General features: G+C 44.0%; 1 protein-coding gene across 2 annotated transcripts in view; it reads right to left on the minus strand.

Moving 5' to 3' along the window:
- FHIP2A (FHF complex subunit HOOK interacting protein 2A) overlaps window positions 1–19,715 on the minus strand; it is a 59,974-nt gene extending 40,259 nt beyond the window's left edge. Inside the window, exons 1-3 of one of the 2 annotated variants that reach the window (XM_075935415.1) lie at window positions 19,441–19,715; window positions 3,165–3,243; window positions 1,022–1,191 (exon numbers count right to left, since the gene is read on the minus strand). In XM_075935415.1, coding sequence (XP_075791530.1) covers window positions 1,022–1,191; window positions 3,165–3,243; window positions 19,441–19,485 — 294 coding nt within the window. In that variant the 5' untranslated portion in view covers window positions 19,486–19,715. Of the gene's footprint in view, window positions 1–1,021; window positions 1,192–3,164; window positions 3,244–4,910; window positions 6,454–19,440 lie in introns of those variants that run through there. The other variant, XM_075935414.1, reaches the window with a different exon arrangement.
- Between the last annotated feature and the right edge of the window lie 540 nt (window positions 19,716–20,255).

Consider the following 20,255-nt stretch of genomic DNA (forward strand, 5'->3'; position numbering starts at 1 on the left):
ACTCTGAACTTCAGGAAGTTGAAAAGACTTTCAGATATATAGGGTCAAGCTGCCAAGTACAGCAGAGCAGGACTCAAGATGCAGTCTAAGCACAGGCAGCTTTTCACGATCTTTTTGCCCACCCCACCCTCCCAGCTGTGGGGGCTCTCAGGTATCAAACTAGTCAGGCACAAATCAAAGCAGTCAGCTGGTGTATCTCGTGCCACATCTCCAAAGGGGCTACTCCACCAGCCAGGATTCTTGGAGCCCCTCATTCTCGCTCTAGTCCTACCACTGGAGCATAGCAAAGTGGACTTGAGATGCCATATGGGATCTCGTGTATATTCCTCTCAGCTTTATTAAGTTATCTATAGAGCACGATGCCTGAAAGACGGTTTTATGGAGGGTAATTTGAATTTCTTCTGCAGCTCCCCCCAGCAGACCAGGGAGACGGGGACCCAAGCCGCAGAGGACCCAGGCGGCGGGACCGCGGCGCGTCTTGGTCCCGCCGCACACATCTCCCTGGTCTGCTGGGGGGGAGGCGCAGCTACTGTGCCCCCCCACCTCCCCAGAAGACCAGGCTTTTCTCCGGACGCCTGTGGTAGAGCAGCTGGGGCGCTGCCGGTTGGTCCCGCAGTGCCGCTCCTCGGCACTACTGGACCAACACGACAGCACCCCAGCTGCTCTGCCCCAGGCGTCCCCAAGTCAGCCGCTGCTGGTCAGTTTCAGCAGCAGCTGAATCAGGACACCTGGGGTTCTTAAGTTGAATCTGTATGTAAGTTGGAACTGGCGTCCAGATTCAGCCTGTTGAAACTGATCAGCGGCTGATTCCAGGAAGCCCGGGGAAGAGCAACTCTGCCTCGGGCTTCCTGTAGTCAGCCGCTGGTCAGTTTCAGCAGCGGCTGAATCTGGACGCCAGTTCCGACTTACATACAGATTCAACTTAAGAACAAACCTACAGTCCCTATCTTGTACGTAACCCGGGGACTGCCTGTACCTCAAAAGATGAATACCTGTTGCATACTGCCTAAGATATACTTACATCAGCTTTCCCTAGAGTGTACAATGTCTCCAAGATCTTGTGATGTAGCAAATATTCCATACAAGGCCCTGTCTCTCCCGACTCCCTCTCATTTTCCTCTTGAACTAGGATATCCAACATCTGCTCCAGGTGAGAAGGAATGTTGGTATCAGTCACAGGAGCTTTGTCATCTAAATAAAAATATTCTATTAAAATGATGAAAAAAACCCATAATTTGCATTTTCCATCAAGTTCAGTTATAAACTTTTTGTTTAAAATATAGCCACTATATTAACTATTCTAAAAAACTATAAATAACCTTCTGAAAAAATTGTCAATAAGCTGAAACTAAACTGGATTTTTACATCTACAGAAATATGCTGGTCCAAATTTTCAGAAGGGAAATAAAAATTGTGGGTGCCTAATTTGAGACATCCTAGGCCTGATTTTTCTGAAGAGCTGAGCACATGCCTCTGAAAATCATGTCTCTTTAAGGAACCTCAAATTGGACACCAAGAATTACTGGTCCCTTTTGAAAGTGTAATATACTATACACATTATAGAGAAGTTTGATTTTCATGTGAAAAAGTGCGGAATACTACATTTCTGACACAATCATTAGCCAGATGGCCCAAAAACAATCCAAGAGTGGAATCCAGGGAGAGCAACTAGAATCTACTTCTTTTACACTTGATCAATTCCTTCAAAAATGTGTGAGAAAAGCTTCTCTTTTATTAAAAAAAAAATAACTTTACAAAAAATGTATACACAAATTTCCAGCTCAGTTCATTAAAAAAAAATTCTTAAGTATGATTGTTACATCATTTTGGTAAAAACTGTGTATAGTTTAACTCAAATTTCAGAGTACAATTCAGCTCATAGATCTATATCTAGAAAGGAGACAAATTCTGATGTTAGTTACACTGATGGACATGGAGTTACTTTGAATTTGCACCAAAGTAACTGAGAACAGGCATTAGCCCAAAAGGCTGCATGTCACTTATGTGTTCCTAGGAAATTAGAAATACATTTTTATTTGCCATATTTTAATTGGACAATCTACACTGTGGAATTAGTCATTTCTTCTTATGCAATAATCTAAAAATAATGGTTATCTGAATGCAAAAGGAAACAAGGTCACAGAAAAAAATTGCCACATTTCAGCGATTTCAGTTCTCTCTCTCGACACCAATTAGCTGCTCCCATTAAAGTCAAAGGTAAACTTCCCGCTGACTTCAAAGGTATCATTCCATATGCATTGTTTTCAAGATCTTTTTGCAGATTTTCATTTGGGGAAAGGCAGAAGCAAGAATGGAAGCTTGTTTTTTTGCAGATAAATACTTATTACAGCAGCCAAAGATTAATTTCTTTTTATTTTGCACCACACATGCTTATGTGTCAGTTTCTACATAACGTCTTGTCAGTTTCATCCTAGGTAGCACCACAAAGCATGTCCAAGGCCAGAGGTCTCAAGTTTCAGCTCTTAACAGTACACAGGGATTTAAACAAGAAATCAGAAGTCCTGAGGATGTGAACACAACATTTAATAGCCACTCCAATTGGTATGCAAAGATAAAAGTACATAGGGCATGGTAATATTTGTCTTTAAGGACAACCGACTTGGAGCAATGATTAAAAGGATAATTATTTATGTATTTGTTTTAAACAAGTGTAGGAACAGTGGAAATGTGATCTACATTAAGCATGGCTCACTTCAGAAATGTTTATTCATGTGTATATGATGGCAAAGTTATTTTATGAAGGTTTATGGTAAAACCTGAGAAAGGAAAGGAAAACAGGCAATGCAACAGAAATGAGAAAGGTCATGCAGATGTCTGTTTAATGTGAACCAAAAAGGTGAAGTCAGAAATTAGGTATGACATTAAAAGGTAAAATTCTCAACATGGTGCACAGAAAATAAGGCATTACATCCACTGTTGTTCACCCTGTGTCTACCAAGGTACTTTGTCAAGGGTACATCAAAGATAAAGGATATTTTAAAACAACTGTTTTTTGTTAGTTTGGAAAAACAAAGAAGAACTTGCTTAATGCAAACAGTTTAGCTATTTCCCAATCTTCCCTTTTAAACAACACTGAGGTAGTGGTAGTTTGCCTCTTTCGATAGTGAAGATTTAACCCCCCCCCCACAAAAAACCCCACTTACCTGAGGTTTCTATGTAATAATGGGTAATTGCTTTCCAGTGGTAAACAAAATCTTCTTGCAATGGAAGGGATGGAGCAAGCTGTGGATACAAAACAAAAACAAAACATCCAAGTGGTTAGAAATGATCAAATTAGATTTCCTGTTGGGCTGAAGGAGACTCTCTCCTGTACTACTGCGCTACTAGACTAATGCTACAGAATGTAATCTTTATTCCCTAAGCCATGGCTCTAAAAAACTGTCCTACATGGACCTGATCATAATAAAAAAAAACAAATAAAATATATAGAAAGGATAGAGCAGGCCGGGTGGGTGGCGGAGTGGCACTGTATGTGAAAGATAATGTAGAATCAAATGAAATAAAAATATTAAGTGAATCAACATGTTCCATAGAATCGCTATGGATAGAAATTCCATGCTCCAATAATAAGAAATTAGCAGTAGGGATATATTACCGACCACCTGACCTGGACAGCGATACTGACATAGAAATGCTGAGGGAGATTAGAGAGGCTACCAAAATAGAGAACTCTATAATAATGGGGGATTTTAATTACCCCCATATTGACTGGATACATGTCATCTCAGGAAGAGAAGCAGAGATAAAATTTCTCAATGGCTTAAATGACTGCTTCTTGGAGCAGCTAGTGCAGGAACCCACAAGGGGAGAGGCAATTCTCGATTTAGTCCTGAGTGGAGTGCAGGATCAGGTCAAGGATATAACCGTTACAGGACCGCTTGGGAATAGTGACCATAATATAATAACATTCAACATTCCTGTGGTGGGAAGAACACCTCAGCAGTCCAGCACCCTGGCATTTAATTTCAAAAAGGGGAATTACACAAAAATGAGGAGGTTAGTTAAACAGAAATTAAAAGGCACAGTGACTAGAGCCAAATCCCTGAAAGCTGCATGGAAACTTTTTAAAGACACCATAATAGAGGCCCAACTTAAATGTATACCCCACATTAAAAAACATAGCAAGAGACCTAAAAAAGAGTCACCGTGGCTTAACCACCATGTAAAAGAAGCAGTGAGGGACAAAAAGGTATCTTTTAAGAAGTGGAAGTCCAATCCTAGTGAGATAAATAGAAAGGAACATAAACACTGTCAAATCAAGTGTAAACATGTAATAAGAAAAGCAAAAAAAGATTTTGAGGAACAGCTAGCCAAAAGCTCAAAAAGAAATAACAAAATGTTTTTTAAGTACATGAAAGCCTGTGGCCTGCTTAAAAGCCTGTGGGTCCCTGTGACGGGGCGGACAGGCCCCGCACTGATGAGCAGGGGATAGCCCAGGCCCAGCTGGCAGAGAAGGCCCCGCCCCTCCGACCCTGCTGGGCATGCTCCCAACAGCGGCCGGGTATAAAGGCCGAAGGAGCCCGGCAGGCAGGGAGGCCCCTGGGTGAAGGAGGAGCCGAGGCTGGACCAGTATTCTTGCAGCCGCTGGGTCCAGAGTCGCCGGACCCTGACACGGAGGACGCAGCTGCTGACCCAGGGCGGCAGGAGCGCGCCCCCAACCCCGACAGGTACTGCCCGAGAGGCGAAGGGGCCCGGGGGGAACCAGGGCGTGGTAGGAAGCAGCCCAGGGCAAGGAAAACAAGATTTGGCTCGGTGTGTATCGGCCGGATCCCCCGCCGAGCCGGCAGGAGCCATAGACCCTGCCTAAAGGGCCCTGGGCTGGGACCCGGTGGAGAGGGAGGGCCCGGGTCCCCCTACCACCCATTTTCCCCTTCCCTGGACAAACAAACCCCGGGCCAGGAGAGGCTTCTCGGAGCGGCTAGGCCTCTACTACCGTATTGGCCCTGATAGAAGGGCCTGGACTTTTGCATTGGGACTGTCCTGCCGTATTGGCCCTGATAGAGGGGCCTGGACTTTTGCATTGTGACTGTAGTACCGTATATGCCCTGATAGAAGGGCCGGGACTTTAGCATTGGGACCGTAGTACCGTATATGCCCTGAGAGAAGGGCCGGGACCTTGGCGTTGGGACTTTGGGGGCTGTACCGGCCCGGTAGGGGGGGGCCGAGCCCCTTGACGGGGGCGTACCCCGTGACAGTCCCCTAGATGATCAAGCTATAAAAGGAGCAATCAAGGACGATAAAGCCATTGCGGAGAAACTAAATGATTTCTTTGCTTCAGTCTTCACGGCTGAGGACGTTGGGGAGATTCCTGAATCTGCACCGTCCTTTGTGGGTGATGAATCTGAGGAACTGTCCCGGATTGAAGTGTCATTAGAGGTGGTTTTGGAACAAATAGAAAAACTTAATGTTAACACATCTCCGGGACCAGATGGCATTCATCCAAGGGTTCTAAAAGAACTTAAATGGGAAATTGCTGAGCTATTATCTGTGGTTTGTAACCTATCCTTTAAATCGGCTTCCGAACCTAATGACTGGAAGGTAGCCAACGTGACACCAATATTTAAAAAGGGCTCTAGAGGCAATCCTGGCAATTACAGACCAGTAAGTCTAACTTCAGTACCGGGCAAATTAGTTGAAACAATAGTAAAGAATAAAATTGTGAAGCATGTAGAAGAACATAATTTGTTGGACAAAAGTCACCATGGTTTCTGTAAAGGGAAATCCTGTCTTACTAATCTATTAGAGTTCTTTGAAGGGGTTAACAAACATGCAGACAAGGGGGATCCAGTAGATATAGTATACTTGGATTTTCAGAAAGCCTTTGACAAGGTCCCTCACCAAAGGCTCTTGTGTAAATTACATGGCCATGGGATAAGAGGGAAGGTCCATTCTTGGATTGAGAACTGGTTATAAGACAGGAAACAAAGGGTAGGAATAAATGGTAAATTTTCAGATTGGAGAGGGGTAACTAGTGGTGTACCCCAAGGGTCAGTCCTGGGACCAATCCTTTTCAACTTATTCATAAATGATCTGGAGAAAGGGGTAAGCAGTGACGTAGTAAAGTTTACAGATGATACCAAACTGTTTAGGATAGTCAAGACAGAAGCAGACTGTGAGGGACTCCAAGAAGATCTCACCAAACTGAGTGATTGGGCAACAAAATGGCAAATGGAATTTAATGTGGATAAGTGTAAAGTAATGCACATCGGGAAAAATAACCCCAACTATACGTACAGTATGATGGGGGCTAATTTGGCTACGATAAATCAGCAAAGAGATCTTGGAGTTATCGTGGACAGTTCTCTGAATACTTCCACACAGAGTGCAGCGGCGGTCAAAAAGGCAAATAGGATGCTAGGAATTATTAGGAAAGGGATAGAAAATAAGACCCAGAACATCTTACTGCCCCTGTATAAAACTATGGTACGCCCACATCTTGAATACTGTGTACAGATGTGGTCTCCTCACCTCAAAAAATATATTTTGGCCTTGGAAAGGGTTCAGAAAAGGGCAACTAAAATGATTAGGGGTTTGGAACGGGTCCCATATAAGGAGAGGTTAAAGCAACTGGGACTTTTCAGTTTAGAAAAGAGGAGACTGAGGCGGGATATGATAGAGGTCTATAAAATCATGAGTGGCGTGGAGAGGGCTGATAAAGAAAAGTTATTTATTAGTTCCCATAATAGAAGAACTAGAGGACACCAAATGAAATTAATGGGTAGCAGGTTTAAAACTAATAAAAGGAAGTTCTTCTTCACACAGCGTGTTGTCAACCTGTGGAACTCCTTGCCAGAGGAGGCTGTGAAGGCTAGGACTATAATAGAGTTTAAAGAGAAGCTGGATAAATTCATGGAGGTTAGGTCCATAAAAGACTATTAGCCAGGGGATAGAAATGGTGTCCTTGGCCTCTGTTTGTCAGAGGCTGGAGAGGGATGGCAGGAGACAAATCGCTTGATCATTGTCTTCGGTCCACCCTCTCTGGGGCACCTGGTGCTGGCCACTGTCGGTAGACAGGATACTGGGCTAGATGGACCTTTGGTCTGACCCAGTACGGCCGTTCTTATGTTCTTAAATGGTCTGGTAGCACTTTATAGACTAACAAAACATGTAGATGGTATCATGAGCTTTCGTGGGCACAGCCCACTTCTTCAGATGACCAGAGTTATGAGTTTGGGATGTGTACACATCCCAAAATAAATAGGAGAGGGGAAGGGGAGGGGATAGGGAAGAAAAAGGGAGGGAGCCCCTTCCCCTCTCCTATTTATTTTGTGTGTACACATCCCAAACTCATAACTCCGGTCATCTGAAGAAGTGGGCTATAAAGTGCTACCAGACCATTTGTTGTTTTTTTTCCTGTAACAGACTAATTTGGCTACCCCCTGAAGTCTCATCTTAATAGTGAAATTGCCTTATGGACACATGCACAGCCATAATACAACTCACTTTGCCAACTAATGGAATTGATGACATAGAAAAAGGATATTAGGAAAATACTTTCAATCTGTTTATAACTAAGTGTTTTGTCCTTTAGGAAGGTTAATCACACTCTTTTGCTTTTTGCTCTTCACATTATCTCCCCTTCCTACTCTCTCCCTCTGCTCTTCTCTTGCACTAGCCAGCTGCATCCCTTTTCCCCCAGAACATTCCTCTCTCATTGGTGGCTAGGCACTCCAATCCTTGAAAGAGGTTCCTGATTCTTTGAGGTTGACTCCTCCTGGTTTCCAGCTGCTTTTTTAGCGTTCCTGGCTCTCCTTCACAATTAAGAGACTGACACTTGAAAGAGCAGCTGGCAACACATATCTGGAAACACAAATCCACAGTCTGAGAACTGTAAAACTAAGCATCTCTGATGGCATCTTCTAGACTGAGCACTGAATCCCACTGGGTAGATAGAAAGATTAACCTAAATAATTTATACAGAAGCCTCTGGAGCCCCATACTATTAGGTTCCTAATCCATGAACTATTGGAACTCATTTACAAAACTTTTCTTAAAAACATTACATGAATGAGAATTAGAATTTATCATCCCTTTTCCATGATGAGATATCTTTGAGCTATGGTGTACCTTAATTAAAACTCTCTTTACATAGGGTTTTTCCTCAACAAGCATTTTATCTAAAAACCCGATTTAAATTTTTAAAAATCCTTTTTTTTTTAAATCATTGATTTTTATTCACCCTGACTCCTAATAAAGCCAATAGCAATGGAGGGCTGTAAGACCTTTGCATACCTCTGAAGATTTATACATTTTTTTCCTCTAGTTAATGAAGTTTATATTTATCTTTGCTAAAACGGCAAAATCCAATATATGAACAGCACATCACATGCTGAAGGAAAGAGGCATTCGTTACATTACTGACCTTTGGTACACAGGAATTTGAAATGAAAGACATTAAAAAAAAAGCTGTGCACGGTGGCTAACTACACACATATCAGCATTAGGACACTCTCTCCCAAATGTCAACTAAGCAATCAAATTTACACACCATTTATCCATTTCTTGCTATCTAACTGCTCTTCTATTCTCCCAAGACTGTCCTGGGCACTGACATTACATTTTACCTCGTAACATTAAATGTCACGAGGTAAAAAAATGGAGTCTGGAAGCCTTTCGTTGAGGGCAAAGCAGATTATTTATTTTACTATGTATCTTGTTTGGTTACTGAAAAACAGTGGAGTAACTGAAGATACAGGACAGATCTTTACAGACCAGGCTTACATACCCTGTTGGCCAGGGATGGGTGGCTGAAGCCATTATTACCATCAGTTTGTATTGGTTTCTATAATGAAATATATTCAGAACTCAATTTTGCTTCATAAATGGCTGCAGAGAACATTTCTCAGGGATAAAGGACTTCTCCCCCTGGCATTTCAGCACACATTATTTTCAAAAGTAACATTAGATATTAAAATAGATATATATTAAAAATTCACTCTTGACTAAAGTGAATTTCCTCTCTGTTTTATTCTAGCCTCATCTGTTCCTAGGTGAATTCAGCGTTTCAGACCAAGGACTTCAATTTCCAACACTGACAATAATTTATCCAGAGAAAAAGCTGCAGCGCTTCCCAGATAGTGTCCTTCCCCCAACAAATTGCCTCAACCCAGGCCTCAAGGGACTGCTCTGAGAGGTGAAAAGGTAATTCAGGGCTAGATCCTGTTATTCTTACACAATCAGAATTCTCCTTGGCCTTACTGAGTTGTGCCTAATGGAGGACAGCAGGATTGGTCTTTCAGCCTACATGCTCCTGGAGTCCCCTACCCCTTTGTTCAAGGTGCTCAGCACTTTGTTTTCAGAAATTGTCCTGTGTCCTTTTATTTAAGATGTTTCCTTCACAAAGGGATTAACCTTAGCAAATATAAGAGCTGGAGGAAGAAAAACAGACTGATAGGAAATGAGGGTGTTTAGTGCAGCAAAACTCCTCTACTAACTCATCACTCCTTCAATGGGAAAATTGACCCCACATAACACATTTTCACTTAGCACAATCATTTTCTGAAATGTATCTACCATGTTAAATGAGGAATTACTGTATCCAGTTTAACTGAGATGTGAACTTAATGTTATTTTTCACAGTTGCACTATGCATCTGTACATTACAGTGAAATATGTGCAGGTGGCTGAAGATAGCAAGTATTAAGAACATAGGCTTCTCAGTGATGAGAAGGGTAGGGGGACATGAACAGCTAGTAGATCTAGAAGGGGATATGCAATAAGAAAAGTTTGAGAACCTATGCCCTAGAGACTAAGGGCTTGTCTACACTATTTTTTTTTACTGTTGGTATATAACCTAGGGCCTGGTATACACGTAGATTTTGTACTGGTATATTTATTTATAACACCCCTTGCCCCAACTGAAATAATTATACTGGTATAAATTGCAGTCCTGTGGCACCTTAGAAACTAACAAATATATTACCTCATGAGCTTTCATGGCTAAAACCCACTTCACAAAAGTTCATGATAGAATACATTTTTTAGTCTCTAAGGTGCCACAGGACTGTTTGTTGTTTTTAAAGTTACAGACTAACACAGCTACTCCTCTGAGACTAGTATAAATTTTGTTTATCTACAAAACAGGTATAGAAATGGCAGAAGTGCAAGTTTCTTGAGAACATAATTTAACTCTGACAGAGAGGGATCACACATAGGGGTGAAAAGTTAGTTCAAATTCCACAGCCAGCCAATTCCCTTGATACTACTGTAAAAGAGATAAAAAATAATAGTAAAGACCTGATGCAGGTTCTTTTATCTCCATGTTGCCTAGACTGTCACAGATCAGGTCTAGATAACATGGTAAAAAACAGCCATGCCTTGTAACTCTCCCGCTATTGGACCCAGTGGTGAGAGATTCCCCCAGAATAGCTGCTGTAGACAAGGGCATTAAATGATTCCTACCCTTTGATGCCAAAGGCGCAGGGTAATACATCTCATTCCCAGTTTCTACACATGATCTTTTAATTTAAAGGTCAGGCTAATTGTGGTTTAACTCCTTCACACATACTCCCAAGAAAACAGACAGGAACAAAGAACCCCATCATCAACTAAGGCAGGGGAGGGCAATAATTTTTACAGGGGTACTTAATGAATTTTGGTACATGAGAATTACTATTACCAATTGGAATAATGACATCTTTTCTAAATATGTGGATACTTGACTTCTAAGACCTGGATAAAACCCAAACAATCCAAAGTTTACTAATGAGCTATGAAGAAGCTACCTGAAAGTTACAGGTGAAAAAGGGATACAATCATTTATTCATTTCAGTTATAATAAGATAAGGGCCATGGGTTAAATGTATGTTTACTATATTTTAATTTAAGTTTAATTAAGTTTCCATGTGTCATGTCCAATCCTCAGCCCTCAATTACACAAAGAAAAACTTTCGTCCTTTGAGGGAAAGTTTTAGATCCCAATTATAAAAAGAATGATGTGTGTGATCCTAGCTCAGATAGCCAGAATGCAATAAACAGAACTGCAAAAGCCACCCACCATAGTCAGTAGTGATTGGCTATTGTTTCTGGTCATCCGCTCCAGTAGCCAAGGCTTTGCGGAGCAAGTGTGTGCTCTAATATGCTCCATGGGCTTTGAACACATACTGCCCACTCTTTTCTGGACACTTAACTCATAACCCAATCCCAATGAGCTATTCCCCCAAAATTAGTACTTTACATGTAACAGAAACTACAGATCTTTGTGGTGACTGCTAATTACAAAACCCGCCCAACGTACAATTCTTAAACAACAAAAAAAGTTGACTCATTAGAAAATAAAAACCTCATGTAAAGTCTCAAGAAGTCAGACAACATTCATGTGGATCTTCATCTCAGATTTTATAAATATTTGCTGTAACATTTTTCATGAATATTCAAGACTATGGGAGGCTGCCTCCCACATCTTTTTGCAAACTGAAGTCAGGGTTTTCTCTTCAGTGCCACTCAGCCAGGTGAATGTTCAAGGTAAAAGTTAAACTTCTGAAGGAAGGTCCTGGGAGGTCACATCGGTGCTCAGCACAGAGGGTAAAAGGAAAAGAAATTATCTCAAAGAGGGGCGTTAATCAGAAGGGTGTGTTTCTTTCCCTTCCAGATGGCTGAAGCAAGGAAAGTCTCAGGAGATTATTAACTAATGTTTTTCATTTCATTTTTTTTTAAATCTGTGACTGCTTAGTGAATAAAAATGTTTGCTTTGAGGAAAGAGCCTTAAAAAGTTCTTGATGCCTTTATTTCCCTTCTGATTAGTGAAATAACCCACCAATTTAAAGAAGGCCATTGATAAAGTTTAGCACGTGTAAGTATTTGCAAGATCAGGAATTTAGCTTATTACTATTTCTAATAGCAATAGTTATAAACTTTTCTACTCTCTTATTTTATTCATAGACTATCAAATATGGAAGGGATTTTTGTGATCATTTCTAGATTTTAGCCAGACTAAAATAATACAGGCCATAGTAGCTCGCCGAATGTTAGAAATATAGTGTACCATTAAAAGAAGCCAACCTTGATTTAAAAAATTATTAGCGATGAGAGACTCCACCATAAACCTTGGTAAATTATTAGTTAGAAATTATAATGGGAGATTTAATCTGATCTGTTTTAATCTAATTTCAATCTAATCAAGTAGACAAGACCTCACTCTGAACTCTTATACAGATGAAGTTAAGGATTTGGGATAGTACAAGCAAGTTTGATTCTTTAAAAGAAATGCCTAGTCATTGTAAAGGTCAATTTGGGCCAGAAGGAATCTGTCATAACAAGAACAGAAAAGAAACTGAAATTAAAACAAATTAGGTAAATTTGTAATAAGATACAACTGACATGAGAAAGACAGTAAGTATCTGCCTCTACAGGCAGTAACATCTATTGTTATTATCAAGCAGTTATATAATGATACAGAATTGTCCTGCTTAATTAACAGCAGTTCCAAATGCTCAAAGTTTAGGATTTTCTTGCTAGATGTAAGTATCTCTAAAAAGCTTCAACGGTTAGTATTAAGAAAGACTTAGGAAATTAGGTTAGTATAACTTTGTCATTCAAGAGTGTGAAAAAAAATCAACCTAACTCTGACTGCATCTGCATGGAAGTGCTACTGTGGCATAGATGCACCACTGCAGAATTTGTGTAGATGAACCCTTGTAGCAATTCACAGAATCAATCTTGACAAAATCTGGACCAAATAATGAAGCTTATTTGAACACAGACCAAGAATCCCACAGATTCCATTTCTTCCAGTGAAGACAGAGGTGAGGAGTACAGAGGAGAAAAAAAGATAAAAAACATACAACTTGAAACTCTATTTGCTGTGCATTGTTGTTTACTTCTTGGCAGCCCTGAAGAGTCAACACTCGGGATTAATCAGACACATATAATAATATACTGGTACACAGTAGTCTAAAGGCAGGGTAAAAACAAATCTGTGACAAACTCTCAGAAACATAACAATCAGCCCTACCAAATATCTGTAGTCCTACTAAGAATTTGGACCCAAAATAACACAGAACAGGAAAATTCACACACAAAATCAAATTCATGGTGTCTTCAGATGGTGCACCTCTACTTGACTATTATAGTTCATATGAGCACTCTAAGGGTATGTCTACACTACCCGCTAGTTTGAACTAGCGGGGGTAATGTAGTCATCCGCAGTTGCAAATGAAGCCCGGGATTTGAATTTCCCGGGCTTCATTTGCATGAAGCCAGCCGGCGCCATTTTTAAATGCCGGCTAGTTCGGACCCCATGCCGCGCGACTACACGCGGCACGGACTAGCTAGTTCTAATTAGAAGCCTAATCCGAACTAGCTAGTCCGTGCCGCGTGTAGCCGCGCGGCACAGGGTCCGAACTAGCCGGCATTTAAAAATGGCGCCGGCCGGCTTCATGCAAATGAAGCCCGGGAAATTCAAATCCCGGGCTTCATTTGCAACTGCGGATGACTACATTACCCCCACTAGTTCGAACTAGCGGAGTAGTGTAGACATACCCTAAGAGAGTAATACATCACACAATGATGGATCAGCGTCTCGATTACTGTTTTCATCTGTGCAGGGATTGAAAAAAAATAGACTAGACGGGGTAGTCTCATAGAGGTAGCCATAGTAACTTAAAAAACAACAACTTGTTCTGCAGCACCTTAAAGACTAACAAAAAAAATGTAGATGGTATCATCAGATTTCGTGGGCACAACCCACTTCTTCAGATAAATGAGATAACGGGTCCAGCAGAGGTGATAAGAGACTACAAAAACTTAGGATTTTTTACTATTGTATTATGAAGATCTTTATCAGATACAAAAGAGATGTGGTTAGAAAGCATTCACGAAGTAGGATTATTTAGCCAGCAAAGGAGAAAGGCTAGAAAATAATTGATTGAGATAGTCAAAACTAAGAAAGCAAAATCACTGGGCCCTTATTTTTGCCCCATCACAATGTTGGAATGTTGGAAGAGAATAATCAATGTATTAAAGGGCAGTACAGTTGGAACAAAATAAAAGGCAAATATTGCTACACATAGTGTACAGTTAACCTTTGGAATTCCTTATCATAGGTCATAGAATCAGTCGCTGTGACTAGATAATTATTTCATATATGAAAGCTAAGATAATAAGCATAATCAAATGTTACCTTGAGGGTTGGAAACATATTTTAGGAATATGTGTTTCTAAAGTTAATTGTTCCTGTACTTAAAGAGAGAGGGACAGGAATATTACATACATGAATGAAACTGCAAGTCTGAGAGGATACGGAAAGAATCATACCTCTCTAACATTCTGTAGAACATGGATTCCCAAACGGGGGGCGTGAAGAAATTCCGGGGGGGGGGGCGTGAGGCAACCCAGCCCTCCCCCCCAACCAAGTTTTGCTGCCCTATTCAGTTCCTTTTTTTGGCTCAACAAGTTTTGCTGCTATGGGGGGGGGGGGGGGGGGGGGCGGAGGGGAAGAGTTTTTCAATAATCAAAACAGGGTGTGTGATGCCACTGCTGTAGAATGTACCTTTACTGGTAAAGTAGTGAAAATCTGCTGCTGCAGCATCAGGTATGTATCACTTTCACAGGCAAGACACTGCACTAGTGGGCCAACGTGTGATAAAAATCCTGCTTCTTTAGAACATACAAATAGAAGGCGGTTCTAAACTGCTCTGGAACCAGCTAACCTTCCTTCCCCACTTGCTTGGTCTGAAACAGTCAAGGGATTATTGACTTCTAGGAGACACTGCACTAAAATCACAAAGCAAAACAATGTAAGAGCTGGGATTAGATGTTAGGAGTTCCTGGTTTTCAGTCCTGTGGTTAAAATACTGTACCATGCACATCTTTCACAGAGGAAACTGTAGTCATGATCAACATCCTCTCACTTTTGTGAATTTGTGTTTCACTCATTATAACTGGGCTTGTTTAGTTTGGAAAAAAGAAGATTAAGGGGGGACATGATAGCGGTTTTCAAATATCTAAAAGGGTGTCACAAGGAGGAAGGAGAAAATTTGTTCCTCTTGGTTTCTGAGGACAGGACAAGGAGTAATGGGCTTAAAGTGCAGCAGGGGAGGTTTAGATTGGACATTAGGAAAAAATTCCTAACTGTCAGGGTGGTCAAATATTGGAATAAATTGCCAAGGGAGGTGGTGGAATCTCCCTCTCTGGAGATATTTAAGAACAGGTTAGATAGACATCTGTCAGGGATGGTGTAGACGGAGCTTGGTCCTGCCTTGAGGGTGGGGGGCTGGACTCGATGACCTCTTGAGGTCCCTTCCAGTCCTATTATTCTATAATTCTTACTATTGATGCCCCTAATCATGCAGATACCACGGAGTTTGCCCGACAAGGGGAGGTCAAGACTCCTTTCTGGGCTGTGAGTGTCCACAGAGCCTGGTCTTCCTGCCTCGCTGGTGGCCCAACACCAGGGCTCCCAGAGTCAGCCTCCTCAGGCTGGGATTCCCCCCAGTCACCGGTAGCGCCTCTCTGCCTGGGTTCCTGGCTGGGATGGGGTCTCCTGCTGGCTCCACTGATGCTGGGGTTCCGGCCCAGGGCTGGGGATACTCTCTGGCTGCCACTGGCCCTGCTCCTACAAGGCATCCCCCTCTGGCTGCCTCCATTCCCGTTTCCACCGGGGATACCCCCAGCCGCCGTTGGCCCCATTTCCACCAGGGTTCTCAGCTAGGGATTCCCTGCACCCACCACTAGTTCAGCTGCTGAGTTCCTATCTAGAACCAGGGATTCCTTTTAGCTGCGGCAGGGGCTCACGACCTAGGGCTCCACAGGGCTGGACTCCCCACTCTCCGCCAGATCACCCCTGCCCACCTGGGGCTCCCCAGCACCTGCGAGACTCCCAGCTGGCTCATGTTCCTTGCTTCCGGGGCTCTCTTGTTCAGCAACATTTGTGGTCCTTCTTTCTGGACCATGGATGTTGATGGACCAGAGTCCCAGATTTGGGAGGTTCAACCTGTACTCACTTCTGTGAGTAGCTCCACAATACTCACTCGCTGTGTCTAGACTGGCAAGTTTTTCCACAAAAGCAGCTGCTTTTGAGGAAAAACTTGCCAGCTGTCTACACTGGCCGCTTGAATTTCTGCAGGAACACTGATGATCTCATGTAAGAAATCAGTACTTCTTGCAGAAATACTATGCTGCTCCCGTTCGGGCAAAAGTCCTTTTGCACAAAAGCTTTTGCGCAAAAGGGCCAGTGTAGACGGCTCAGATTTGTTTTGAGCAAAAAAGCCCCGATTGCGAAAATGGCGATCGGGGCTTTTTTGCGCAAAAGCGCGTCTAGATTGGCACGAACGCTTTTCCGCAAAAAGTGCTTTTGCAGAAAAGCGTCCGTGCCAATCTAGACGCTCTTTTCCACAAATGCTTTTAACGGAAAACTTTTCCATTAAAAGCATTTGCGGAAAATCATGCCAGTCTAGATGTAGCCACTGCGGTTACTCATAGGAATAAGTGACACAGGATGAGGTCTTCAATTTGTAAACAGGATGCTAATGGGTGTGCAATATTGGTTCATAGCAGCTACAAAATTACATTTATTTTCATTTTTTACTCTCTAATTGTATAGAATATCTTTTAATTTTAACTTTTATTGATTTTTCTTGGGATTTCTTGAAGTCCTAAAGTGAACACAGTTGATTTTGATTATATTGGAACATAAATAAGTAACCAATCATGTAAGCACAGTCCTGAGAATAATATTTATTAGTTAACTTTCATTGCAGAGCCAGCAAGAGTAAGCTTTTCGCCCAATCCTGTCATCCTTATTCACTTAAGCAGTCATACTGAAGACAATGAAGCTGCTCTCATGAATACTGTTTTCGGGTCACACATCCAATATTTGTTGGTCCTACATAAAATCTTCTATTCACTATGGTTCTTGCACAGGGTCAACAACACAGTGTTCTTATGGAAATCATTATCTTCCTTTAAAACTTCATTCAATAGCCTCAGCAAGAAGATGATTTTGAAAACAAATACGTGCTTAATTTGACACATGACCAGTCCTATTGAAATTGATTGGACTACTTACGTGCGAGGGTTGTGTAAAAGCTTTATACTGCTGAGTTCGCAGTGCAGGGTGACAGCAGGCTACCTGGGAGCAGGGCTGGCAGCTGGAGCAGGTTCACCGCATCTGGCTTACAAGCACTAGCGCCCTGTTGCCAGCCCCGTTCCTGGAGAGCTGGCCGCTGTCCTGCACTGCAAGCTCTGATACAGTGTGAGGCAGCAGCCGACTGCTCAGGAGCCAGGCTGGGAGCCTGAGTGTCACTATAATGGAAACTGGTATGCTGATGCCTGTCAGTTAAACATTTAGGCTGTGTCTACATTGGCATCCCTTTCCAGAAAAGGGATGCTAATGAGACACTTCGGAATTGCAAATCCGCGGGGGATTTAAATATCCCCCGCGGCATTTGCATTTACATGGCTGCCGCTTTTTTCCGGCTCGGGGTTTTTGCCGGAGAAAAGCGCCAGTCTAGACGCGATTTTCCGGAAAATAAGCCCTTTTCCGGAGGATCCCTTATTCCTACTTTCAAGTATTTGAAAGTAGGAATAAGGGATCCTCCGGAAAAGGGCTTATTTTCTGGAAAATCGCATCTAGACTGGCGCTTTTCTCCGGCAAAAACCCCGAGACGGAAAAAAGCGGCAGCCATGTAAATGCAAATGCCGCGGGGGATATTTAAATCCCCCGCGGATTTGCAATTCCGAAGTGTCTCATTAGCAACCCTTTTCCGGAAAGGGATGCCAATGTAGACACAGCCTTACACTATTACACTCTTACATCTTACTTTTACGTAAGTGTTTGCAAGATCAGGGCTTTATAGGTTTCTCACATAGGAGTTGTCAATATAGTATAGTAAGTCACCTATCTCAAAACACTTTTCAGAGAATAATAAAAAAAGAGCAGAAAAGAAATACAAATTAAGAAAAGCTACATAATTAATAAACTATTTTAAAAAATGTGGATCTTGTTTAAGACAATAACAGCATGCCAACAGTGAAGATAAAATAAACACATCTTGATAAATAAATCTTACACAGCCTGCAAAAACAGCAGAAATGTGCCATGATACTTTACTCCCCATAATAAAGCCTTTTTGGAGACCATGGAGTTGACTTTACCCTAGTCTAAATCCATTTTGACATTTCAGTCAATATAGTTTTAAAACAATGTTTATTTATTAAAAAAGCAGAATTTCTGGAGGCCGTTAACTCTGCAGGGAACCTGAGAGACACCTGGCACTGCTGCACCACACTTGGGCTATGTCTACACTCGCGGCTTCTTGCGCAAGAACATCTTGCGCAAGTGTTCTTGTGCAAGAACTATTGCACAAGAAAACATCCACACTGCCATGTGCGAACTGTGCTTCTGCGCAAGAGCGCCCATGGCAGCGTGGACGCTTTCTTGCGCAAGAAAGCTCTGACGGCCATTTTAGCCATAGGGCTTTCTTGCGCAAGAAATCCCGCTGAGCGTCCACACTGCCCTCTTGCGCAAGAGCTCCTGTGCAAGAGGGCTTACACCTATCAAAAGAGAGCGTAGCTCTTGCGCAAGGAGCCCCCTCTTACCACGCCGTACTGTAAATTTACTTGCGCAAGAGCAAGCGGGTAGTGTGGACGCTCTGCAGATTCTGTACTTGCGCAAGAAGCCGCGAGTGTAAACATAGCCTATGTGACAAAAAAAATCCTGAACGGCTCCCCTAACACAACTGTACCTCTGCTTGGTTCTGCAAAGCCCCCAGCATTGTTTTAGGCACTGGGAAACAATAGGCAACAACCACCTCTCCTGTACAGCATCCTGCCTGGCGGCCAAGGGGCCTGCAAGGCAGCTATTCCTGTTAATACTGACCAGTGACTGCTCTACACACTTTCTGAAATCCTGGAGCGGGGGAAAGGCACCTGCACCTCTCTGTCCTTTGGGGCAGCGGGAAGCTGGGCTCATGGGGGGTTATTACCGATGCTGCTGGCAGTGGCTGGGCCTGTGGGGGATTTCGCAGCCCGTCTACGGCCCGAGAGAGATCTTCGCCTCCCCCCGCTGGCTGGGGACACGGGGGTGGTGATGGTGACCCCGGGGTGACTCTGTCCACGGGCCTAGGGAATCCCGGCTACCCCCCGCGCCACACATTTGGGGCGGGGAGTCCCTAGCCCACAGCGACAAGGGGCCCCACAGCAGGGGTGGGGGGGCTCGTTGGAATTCACCCTCCCCAGGGAGACAGCATCGGTCACCCCTCAGCCGCCGGGCCCGCACCCCCCCGGGGGCAGGCCTGAAGGGACTCGCTCCCCGGCGGGCCCGACAACGGGAATCGCGCCCGGCAGCGGGCAGGGGGGACGCGGCGCAGGACCGGGGTGGAGGGGCAGCGGCGGGCGCCTTCCCCCGCGGCGGCCCCGCTCCCCGGCTAGGCCCCGGCTGGATCCCCGGCGTGGCGTGGCGGGCCCGGCCGGCGGCCTTACCGCCTCCACGGCGTGCTGCAGGATGGAGGTGAGCTTGGAGAACATCCTGTCCCTGGACTGGAGCAGCCGCTGCCGGGAGGATCGCGAGAGCTCCTCGATCCGCCGCCTCCGCTCCAGGGTGAGGGCCGCATGCGGGGGGCCTGGCCGCGGGGATCGGGCTGGGGCGGGGGGCGCAGCCGGGCGGCCTCCTGCTCTCCCTCCCCGACGGACACCGTGGCACGGACACCCGCCCGCTCTGCGGCGCCGGCTGCTGAGGAGACGCCGTGCCCCGCTCGGCCTGCAGGGGCCGCTGCCCCCGCGGCACGGAGCGGCTCTGTGGAGGGAGCCCCGCAGCGAGCCCCCTGGCCCAGCCCCAGTGGCACTTGCCCTTTTGTTTAGCCCCACCTAGGAACCCCCATCCAGGCCCCACGGGACCCTCTCTAGCCCCAAAGGAACCAGCCCTTTCGTGTAGCCCCTTAGGAAACTCCTTATCTACAATGGGGGAATCCCTTTTATTCAGCCTATAGAGACAAGGGATGGTGGAGGAATCACCTCTAACCAGCTGCACAGAGACTAAAGGCTCCATTCTTTTGTCTGAGGTGGGTGCGGTGGGGAGGGACTCTTCTCACCCAGCCGCATATGTAACCCACATACTTAGTATGGTTCACTGTCCCATGCAGTGGCATGTAGACCACTTACAGCTAGAGATAAGAACAAGGGAGCTCTACAGCCTAAGCTGAGAGCCAGTTGGCTTTATAGCTCAAGCTGTAGAGACTCCTGCGGTAAGCTCCCGAAGTCCCAGATTCAAATCCATTGGTGATTACACATAAACATCA

This window comes from Pelodiscus sinensis, chromosome 8 (assembly GCF_049634645.1).
Source record: "Pelodiscus sinensis isolate JC-2024 chromosome 8, ASM4963464v1, whole genome shotgun sequence".
NCBI classification, from domain to species: Eukaryota; Metazoa; Chordata; order Testudines; family Trionychidae; genus Pelodiscus; species Pelodiscus sinensis.